Below are 10,988 nucleotides of genomic sequence, written 5' to 3'. Positions count from 1 at the left end.
TTTTGTTATAAGATTTTTCTAAAAAAATATAATTTCTGATGAGAACGAAAAATGTGTTTTTTGTAAGATTTCATAAAATAGGGATTGATAATGCTGAATTATTTTTGATAATGAAAATAGTTGAATAGTTAGAGGGCGCTTCGGAACCAATTAGCGTTGCCTAGGTTATTATATCAACTACCAGCTGTCTGCTAATTGGTTTTTGACAATCTACAATACACATAAGTAAATAACCACAAGACCAGAAGGTATGTCATAATCTGTATCTTTTTCTCAATTAACTTAATTACTATGTATGAATATCAAGTATTGATTGCCTATGACAAGCATTTGGGGACAAGAAAATCTCAACAACGAGTAGGCCAGACTGTTTGATTTCTAATGATAGACGGTCGAAATATATTTTCTAAACTATCATTTTCACATAGATCATATTTTTTTCAGCACAATGGGTCAGACATTGAAAAGAGCTGCCCAATGGACATCAGCCCGTGATGGGTCTGGGGGTAAACTAGAATTCACACCTCTGAATGAAGCTATATTAAACAGAATTATTGATTTTGTGGAGCAATTTTCATCGAAATATCCCGAAGAGTCACAATTGGTTTTCAAGACACCTCTGACATGGAATTCATCTCTTACCCCTGGTGAATTTTCGAATGGGTATACTATTGAGTAAGTTGTTCATGTATTAAATTTCGTATGGTTTTTGTTAAAAGAATAGAAATAGGATACGAAAAACAATTTAAATTGAATCATTTTAGTGGTGATGCTGTTGTCAGTGAAGCTAAAACCAAAGACAATATTCCACTTCTGTCACTGAAAAAGAAAAGTGGAAAATATGCAATTGAAGTTCACTGTTGGGAAGAACTTCAAAAAGTTGTGCGAATTGCCAATGATAAGAAACTGCAAGAGACAAGAGCCTGTCTAGAAGGTAGCTGAAATTAAGAGTTTGAAAAAGTAACTCACAACAGAAGAAGGTTAGAAATTAATGATTGGAATTTTCTTATTTGTAGCAAATTCGGATCCTACTGCAAAAATGTTGGGCGATCGATTTGCGACAACAGATTCTCAAGAGGATAATTCAGCGTACCGATTTGCCGAAGAAATCTTGAAAGCACAGCCTTCGGAGGAGGAAGATAATGCAACAGTTGAAGAGAAGAAAGCTGCTTTTCACTTGCTTCTCACTATACTACATTTCGATAGTCGTCTGTTGCAAGAATCGATTGTACAAATTTCTAGGTAATGAAAACTTTAGCTGAAGCCAAACAAATTTATTAATCTTAAGTAAAGTCACGAAGAAACCATTTTAATTGTTTTCAGGGAGGTAAGGCTTGCGCCATCTGCTGTGAACAGTGAAGTGGCTCTATTGCAACATTTTTCTGGTGATGATGAAGACAAACATGTTTTGGAATATATTGATTATGCTGGAGGTAAAGATTTCATTGCAATTTAGCATAGATAAGTCATCTCATATGAGTATAGAACATTGTCATAGTTTATATAAAACTACCATTAAATTTTCAGTTTATACATTCGTGTTTTCAAATGGCTGTCGTGCACCTCCATGGCGACAAGTTTATGGAGATATCTGCTACTTGGAAGTGAAGCCCTTTGATACTGATGTGTTGTATATTACTCCTAGTACTAATGGTTATTATGAAATCAAAGTATGTATCATAAAAAAAACCTCAAGCTTAGTATTAATCTTCAATAGAAATTTTCCTGAATCAAATTTTATTTGATTTCAAATTTTTATTAAATTTTGATGTACTTTCTATCTATTTCAGGGATGGGACAAAGACAAGGCTGATTTAGATTTTGATCGTGTTGATGATGTAGTGCACAAAGATTTAGTTGCCCTGCTGAAAACAAAGAGTCCAAAATTCTCAGAAATGATTGACAAGCAGGTGGGAATTAAGATTTGATTGCAATAGTTAGGCTAAATGTTTCTTGGCTGCTGTTGCCTATCATTAGCTGCCATAGTAACCAACTTACTGCATTATTGTTTGAACATTTGCAGCTATTTTCTGAAAGAGAAGTTAGTGCTTTCCATGTTTTCAGAGCCTTTTTATAGTATAAAGGCTCAAAAGCTCACAGGCCTGATTCATCTTAAGACAACATGTGCATTTTAGAATACATTTATATTTTAATGTATTCATCTATTTATTTGCTTTTAGGATTTTGCTCTTCATCAAGATTACAGAGAAGACACATCTGGTGATATTCAGGAAGACCGACATTCTGAAAAGATGGAAAGGCATGAAACACAGGTATCCAGGCACCATGGAAAGGACAAAGATGACAAGAAACAGGACAAGAAAAAAGAGCAGAAACAGAAGAAATTGGAACCTTCATTGAAATGGAAAAATCTTGGTTTGGATGAACACAGAAAAGAGTAAGTTATTCAAGTCTATTTTAGGCCTATCAAAGAAATGGCATAGCCTATAAAGCATATAGAAAATTTTTAGCATAGTTCTGAAAGATGTTAACCTCAGTAAAGTGTGATAGGCTATACGAAATTAATCTTTTAGAGAGGAAGAAAAGAAAGAAAAGGAAAAGAAAAACCGTGAGAAAGAAAAACGTGATAGAGAAAAGAAGAAATCTGGAAGTCCATCAATGCAAAAGCGTCAGACCTACAAGTGAGTTGTCTTTCAAGTTTCCATGTTGATATAGAGTCTGAAGCAATGAAGTGATGCTCAGGTTTCACAATGCATGTAGGATATGAATTATAGGCTAATTAATGGCTTCAGTTTAGTTCAGCCAATTTTAGGCTATTTTTTCGATGGCTGGTTGTAGCCATAGAGATGTTGAATGGAGATTGCTAAGTGTGTAACCATGGCGGTGTATTCTTAGTAACTCAGTTCTGAAAAAACCAAATCTAAGATGGCTCAGGTTTCTCTTTTGAGACCTTACCTGCTTCCTGATGAAAACCCAAAATATAGGTTTGTGGTTAATATGCAATGCGTAACCTAGGCCTATAGGCCTTCCGGCTAATGATGAATGTGATACAATTATACGTATGCCTTTTGTAGATATCGTGATGAGGAATATTTTAGTGAGAGTTCAACTGAAAGTGAGGAAGAAGAAGAGGCAGCTGATCGTAGGCATGAAGTAAATGCTGACCTTCCCTCTGAGTACTGGCAAATCCAGAAACTAGTAAAATATCTTAAGGTATCCTACACCATGCTGGCATCAGCATACCGAAAATGAATTGATCTTTGTTATTTAATCTATGAATGTCAAATGTGAATTATTGATTCAGTTGAACATGCTTTTTATAGGGAGGTAATCAAACCGCTACAATTATTGCCCTGTGCTCAATGAGAGATTTCAACCTGGCCCAGGAAACTTGTCAGTTGGCAATTCGTGATGTTGGTGGTCTAGAAGTTCTCATCAATTTATTAGAAACTGAAGAAATCAAATGCAAGGTAGGTCTACATACAGCAGTCAATAAGCAATTTTAAAAACCTATATCAATATCGCAGTTTAGAAATCAAAACAAAATGTGGTATGTATGTAGACCTTAAATGTATATCATAATTGTTTGACAGATTGGATCATTGAAAATCTTACGAGAAATTTCACGTAATACACAAATACGTAAGGCAATCGCCGATCTGGGCGGATTGCAAACGATGGTTGCTATTCTGCGTGACCCGAACAAAGATTTGAAGTGTTTAGCCGCTGAAACTATCGCGAATGTGGCCAAATTCCGTCGCGCCCGAAGAACAGTTCGTCAACATGGTGGGATAAAGAAATTGGTACGATTTGAAATCTCCTATAAGGAAAAATTTTCTGATTTCACCAAGATAGTCGTGTTCGATTAGCTATAGAAACTTACGTTTGTATAGGATGTGATTTATAAATCCTGTAATTTTTTTTTCTCAAATTAAAGGTTGGATTATTGGACTGTGCACCACTTACTTCTGCAACGAAGACGCCTGAAATTGAGAAAGATATTGAGGTAGCCAGATCAGGAGCACTGGCATTGTGGAGCTGCTCAAAGAGTACGAAAAATAAGCAAGCGATGCGACAAGCAGGAGCTATACCATTACTGGCTAGATTACTGAAATCATCACACGCAGATATGCTTATACCAGTTGTTGGAACTCTACAAGAATGTGCATCAGAGGTAAGAAATCTTTTCAAATACCAGAGTAGCGCTATGTTAGTATTGTGAATCATTAAAATATTCGTGTTATCTGTAATTAATTCATGATACCTAATTTAGTGCATTAAATATTTCTGTCTTCCTATTTTCAGCCAAGTTATAGATTAGCTATTAGAACTGAAGGAATGATTGAAGATCTTGTCAAGAATTTGCAATGCGATAATCAAGAATTGCAGATGCATTGTGCAAGTGCAATTTTCAAAGTAAAGATTTTCGAAATACTTTTTATATGTATAGGCTAACTATGCCTTTTTTTATTGGATGTGGTATCTATTTTCAGTGCGCTGAGGACCAAGAAACCCGTGACCTTGTCCGACAGTATGGCGGACTCGACCCATTAGTGAAGTTATTGAGTAACACAGAAAACAAAGAACTGTTAGCAGCAGCAACTGGGGCAATTTGGAAATGTGCAATTAGTCCAAAGAACGTAGAACGGTTTCAAGAACTGAAAGCTATAGATCAATTAGTTGCATTGTTGAACGATCAGCCTGAAGAGGTAAAAAACATTTGAATTCATGAATACCTCATTATATAAAATCCTCTATCATTACTACATTATCATTTTCTTATTATTTGCGAAAAATTTTAGGTGTTGGTAAATGTGGTTGGCGCGTTAGGAGAATGCGCAGTTGATCCTCAAAATAGAACGTCAATACGGAAATCGGGTGGCATTCCACCATTAGTCAATCTTCTCACTGGAACGAATCAGGCTTTGTTAGTCAATGTCACCCGGGCGGTTGGACAGTGTGCTGAAGAAACAGACAATATGACGTAGGCTTTGTTTATTAGAACATCATTATCAAATAATGTTGTTGAGAGACTATTACTGTAGTCACTTTCATAGTAAAAGATTTCTAGCATATCTATTCAGTTCACTTGAAAATGACATAGTTTCATTTCAAATCATTTAGGATTATAGACCGGTTGGATGGAGTGCGGTTATTATGGTCGCTCTTAAAAAATCAAAACTCTGAGGTGCAAGCCAGTGCAGCATGGGCTATTTGTCCATGTATTGAAAATGCAAAGGTGTGTGAAACTTTTATGTGCTGAGTACTTTCACATCTAAAGTATTATTTTGCATAGACTTAACATAATTTTGTTTAATTTTGGATATTTAAGGATGCTGGCGAAATGGTTCGTTCATTTGTTGGTGGCTTAGAGCTCATAGTTAGTTTATTAAAATCTGAGGAAAAAGAGGTATTGGCCAGCGTATGCGCTGCTATCGCAAATATTGCCAAAGATGAAGAAAATTTAGCTGTTATTACCGATCACGGTGTAGTTCCGATGCTCGCAAAATTAACGAATACAGTAAGTTTGAATGTAGTAGATTATGATACGTATTTGTAATACTGTTACAAATCGAAGAGCTAATTGGAATCAACTCTACTTGTTGTTAGGTGTGAATTAAAGTAATGATGTATCATATTCGATAACCAGATGGGACTATGATTCATCGGGTAACATATGTCGAGTATGTTCATACTGGTAGTGTTCCATGTGAATGCCTAGGTCATTTTGAACTATATATTTGTCACTATATTATCTGATTTCTCATGAACATTGCCAGACAGTGTCAAAACAAAAAGAGAAAAACAGGAACTAATTGTAATTACGCTATCCCTATCAAACAAACGATACTGTAATTGAGTAAATACAATTTATGTCCCAGGAAAAATGAAAATACAAGAATGTGTATAATGCGCATAGATGGGTCATTCTCCTATATCTATAATTGTGATGCTGGTACCGTCATCAATTTCATATCATTTCCATGCAACAAGTGTATGATCGATTTACTCCGTACCGTTTTATTACTGCTGTTGTGTATTAGTTAATTCTGCTTTGAAAATGTCGATATATTACACAGCTGTGTTCATACCACATACAAACTGCATATACACTGGGAGATATTTACCATTAAGCTTTTAACACAAATATCATTAAGAAATCAAGATTGTGACGCAGAGGTGTTTATTATGTACATTCATGGCCCGGTTGCACAGTTGTGACTTCCAAAAGTCGTCTTCAATCTTAGGTTGTTAGCTTGGCTATATGGCTAATTTGGTCTTGGAATGGTATTGAATTTAAGCTATGACTTAGCAACTGGACCCTGATATTCTGAAACTTTATCTTACAAATTTATGGCCATAACACCATCTAGTAAAATAAATAAATTTCATATTACATGAAATAGCAGCTGCCCATAAACAACTGAGGTCAGCTTACAACCATGAACATTTCAAATTTTCATATTTCATTATATGGTCTGCCGCACACATCAAATCCAATATTTTGAATTAGGCTTATGGTATATACAGTCAACCCCCGATATATCGCCCACATCGGTGTAGAACAATTTTGGCAGTATAGAGAGTATGGCGGTATATCGCGGGTTGACTGTATGATTATGTAGGCCTATAATAGTAGTTATAAATATTGAAATTTGATTAAATAGTAAAGGGAAGTATGCCTTAATCGGGTAAGCTTAGGCCTGATAACAATATTCACATACATCCCGTATTTATTTCAGCTGTTAATTTATAACTCTCATCCATATGTAGTGAAACTATACAATTATTTGTGTGATTCATTTCCTGGTTTCTATCACTAATGTATATAAGGAATTAATTCACTTCCAGATACCAAGTGTTTTATTGAATTTATATAAATGACCATACATGTATCATGACTCACACTCCACATTTTTTTCACCTGATAGATGCCTACATGGTTTGTGCAGCTTTTATCATTATTTACATTCAAGCTGTATATGGATTTTGATTGAATTCAAATCGATGAAATACATTCCAACTCATTCGTCAAATGAATGTTTTCTCTTAAGTGTCCCTGAAATTTAAGACCAGTAAGGCCTATGTCAAAGTATGCCCTGGCATTTAGCCATAAGATTTTTATAAACATAGAATTTAAATACTCTGCAGGTGGGAGGGCTTTAGGGATTAGAATACACTGTATTAGTATAATGAATTAGATGATTAGTGATTTAGAAACAGATTTTTTCCTCGATTTGAGTAGGAAAAACCTGTCCAGTGAAACTCACGCGACATCATGCCGAGTTATTGGATATTTCACAATCGATAATCATCCGATTTTACAGATGATTAATTAGTATTATGGTTTGCATGAGTTCAATCGATCTTTCTACTGTACATATTCAAAGGGTATTCAGTCGTAGCCACAGCTGTTCAACTGAGAGTCAGTTCCGATCGCTGGTGTAGTGAAGCAGTGATGTGTTCCAACACAGTCTTGTGATGTTATTGATCTATTGATTTTATATGATCACCCCGTTGAATCTTGATCAAATGTGTATTTGAAAATATAGAGTATAGCAGGGCCTGCGGAAGCAATTTGCTATTGGCCAGGCTCACCTAAGCGAAGAAATTATGGATGCAATTCGAAGGCTCTGGGGCTAATTAAGACCATAGCCATCCTGCACAATAATTAGCGGTATTGGCTCGTTCAAAAATTAATGTGGGGTCTTACACATGAATTGTGTAAGTCAAGACCCCAATCCCAATACATTGTATATCAGTATTTTATCATTTCATTATCTAATACATATGTTAATCAACTTTTTTCTTTGTATTCTACTAGGAAATTAGACTTTGTTTCGTTAGATCAGATAAAATTTATTGAGCCTCAAAACATTTCAAAATTCAGCATTTCACAATGAACAACAATATAAAAAGTACATCTACACAAACACAATAGGTGAACAAAGTACACACAACAATATTCCTAAATCACTAAGCATAAGCAGGTATCAACGCTATTTCTTGTACATGTTTATAATTTTATGGGTTATATATTTTCAGAATGATGACCGATTGAGACGTCATTTGGCCGCAGCGATCGCACGATGTTGTAGCTGGGGTAACAATCGTGTAGCATTCGGTCGTGAAGGCGCTGTAGCTCCGTTAGTGAAATATCTAAAATCGAAAGATGAGAACGTCCATCGATCTACTGCCACCGCCCTGTTTCAACTGTCTAAAGATCCTGATAATTGTATTACAATGCATGAATCTGCGGTCGTCTCGGTAATTATATATTCATACTGTTTGCTTTTTATGAAATCAGTGTTAATGGTATTTCAATTGTGCTCAGTGATTCCAGGATTGTATTGCTTCTCACGTACTTAGCAATCGAAGGTTAGTTCGTTTTGTAACATAAAGTTTTTATTATCTATTGCAGCCATTATTGGGTATGGTCGGTTCACAGGATGAAGTCTTACAAGTAGCGGCAGCCGGTTGTATTGGAAATATCAGGAGATTGGCGCTGGCCAATGAGAAAGCGAAAAGTGGATAAACAAATGCAAATGTCCAAAAAATTCCGTCCATGATATCATTGTGATGATGATAATTTGCAAGATTTAAAAGACACTGCAAATATTTTTAAGAGCCTAATAATGATTGATTCAGAAATATAACCTACGAGACAATGTTGATTGTTATGTCGTTATTTTTTATTTGTCTCCATCGCTGCCACTGTTTATATCAAAATCATGATTCGTTTGTAGCAGAATACAACAATTTGTAATCATTCGTTCTGAAATAAACTAAATGTACGAACAATTACCGGTTTTATTTATTTCTAGTTAGATCAGTTGGCGTTTGGTGGGTTTTTTAGTTGCTGTTTGTGGAAAGTTCCAGTTGACTAATGGAGCGTAGGTGGTGGATCAGGTGGTGTCAGCTGTCATTCAGTGGAGCGATGTGCCATATAATTGTCATTTCTAAATATATATTTTACCAATGGTTACCTTCAACCTGATAGTACGTGTACATTTATGAAGTATTTGATAGTACATTTAGTACTAGAGACATATATATTGAGTGTCCTCAGTTTTAAACCTACATTTGAAGATCACTTCACTCCAAAGTGCTATATTTACACACTCATCATGGAGCTTTTCATTAAAACCCGATGATCTGATTTGAAGTTTCTGCTTATAAAAACACTATACATCTAGATTTGGAGTAAACCAGTATAAATTTCTAGTTATATTTGTAGAACATACATAGTACTTTGTCAGAGGCTGTTAATTAGTTGACAAAACATACAATTTGCAGTTGTGTCGATAAATGACCTCTCAATTCTGCCTAACTCTGCCTAACATAGGACATGAAAATGGTTGATGTATGTATGTAAGCATATGACATGATTAACCCAGCCCATTTCTTCATTAGCTATGGAACATATGACAATTAACTTGAGTAAATGGCTGTAATTGTGTAGCAAGCCATTCCCTACTAATTCAATATTATATTGGCTACCATCTGAGTAGGTTTAGTATTCAGTAATAGAATCTGTAACAGATGTTTTTAATGCTGTTTGCCATGAAGAAGTCCGATGTGGTTAAATTTGAAAGGCACATTTAAAAAAAAATGCTGATTTTTTCTACGCTTTGTCATGTCGATTTTTGTTGGCTTAGCACATGATTATTAGTCTAAACCAGGAAGATAACATTCAGTTCATTGCTTGAACTACCAAAAATACCATACATTGTACATGTAATCATTCAGAATAATTGATCATTAAAGTTGTCATTTATTTCACAGGTTATCACAGGTTATTTTGCCTTAATTTGGTTGAAGGATTAGTTAGTTCACTGAAGCATAACAGAGCTATTTATTCAATGCTGATATTTAAATGAACATTGTGACTACTAGGCAATACGGGAGGATCTGACAACTTTGCAGATCTAATTTTCTGATTCTATAAGTTAGAAAGAACACATTCAAAGACTGATTACCGAATTAACTTGTATTTAGCTTGTTATTTGCTATGTATGATCTTATGAGACCAATGTTATTTTTTGGAAAGCGTAACAATTTACGCAAGAACAGTTCCTGTAATTTCTATAAATATCTCGAACTACAATAAGTACTAATAGATCACAGTCGCCACTTTCTTAGAGAATATAAGTTTTTACTCTTGAAAGAACATAGTTGAAAACATGTCAGACAGTAATCAATCGTAAACACAAAGCTAATACCGCACGAGTGAACATACATATTGACCTAAAATATAGGCAGGCTATGGTTTGAATTTATCTAGATACCATATATTTTTCCCTTAAAAATATTGTGAATAAAGCTGGCAATATAGATCTGAATGAGAGAACACAACTTGTATGTACATGGCATTACTGCTTGAACAGTAATTATGTAACCATTTCACCAACGGATGTTCAATGAATGGAAAAGGTCCAGACAGATTCACTCCAACCTCCCTGGTCAGCCCGCGCAACTGTATCACATCATAAAGAACTCACTATCAAATGATTCCTGCATCTTGAAAGGCTTACTACATGCAGTATACAAGACAAACCTGGATCCAGGTATCACGAATAATTCAGGACACGCTTAACCAACGGTTATAAATATTTTCGTAAATTTCAAAGCCTCCACCGCCAAAATACAGTAGAATTTGGATGAAATGTTTGGTCCATTTCACCTGGAACCATGTAAACTATTATTCATAATTCGGATTTACTTAAAGGAATTGTGACAGGTTTTCATCTGACTGAATTCTCATATAATTTTTACTTCACATATTTGTCAAATGACCCAAGATTGAGTCGAAGAAATTTTTGAAAAATCATGCAACACTTGACTGTGAGACTAATTCAAGAAATCTGGACAGTCCCTGGTCATCAGAAATAAAGCGAGTTCTACTGTATACGCTTTTTCCATAATATAGCAAGACCTCCTAAGTAGAACATGCAGATTCCAACAAAATCTGAAATAGACTTACTGCTTCAATAATAATTACACACAAACTTCATAAATACACATAG

At 35.0% G+C, this 10,988-nt stretch overlaps 1 protein-coding gene across 1 annotated transcript; it reads left to right on the top strand.

Moving 5' to 3' along the window:
* Nucleotides 1-149: 149 nt before the first annotated feature.
* Nucleotides 150-8,763, top strand: LOC141915262 (outer dynein arm-docking complex subunit 2-like). The gene is made up of 20 exons (XM_074806729.1): nt 150-248; nt 445-675; nt 765-934; nt 1,017-1,242; nt 1,324-1,433; nt 1,528-1,670; nt 1,791-1,910; nt 2,181-2,398; nt 2,535-2,642; nt 3,036-3,174; nt 3,285-3,431; nt 3,555-3,764; nt 3,899-4,135; nt 4,267-4,377; nt 4,455-4,670; nt 4,764-4,945; nt 5,086-5,200; nt 5,294-5,482; nt 8,008-8,229; nt 8,384-8,763. The coding sequence occupies exons 2-20, from the start codon at nt 449-451 to the stop codon at nt 8,495-8,497; spliced, it is 3,204 nt and encodes a 1,067-aa protein (XP_074662830.1). The 5' UTR covers nt 150-248; nt 445-448; the 3' UTR covers nt 8,498-8,763.
* The last annotated feature ends 2,225 nt before the right edge of the window (nt 8,764-10,988 follow it).

The sequence above is a fragment of the Tubulanus polymorphus genome, chromosome 1 (genome assembly GCF_964204645.1).
Source record: "Tubulanus polymorphus chromosome 1, tnTubPoly1.2, whole genome shotgun sequence".
In the NCBI taxonomy this organism is placed as follows: Eukaryota; Metazoa; Nemertea; class Palaeonemertea; order Tubulaniformes; family Tubulanidae; genus Tubulanus; species Tubulanus polymorphus.
Note: the sequence above shows the minus strand (reverse complement) of the source record. Positions and strands in the feature narration are given on the sequence as shown.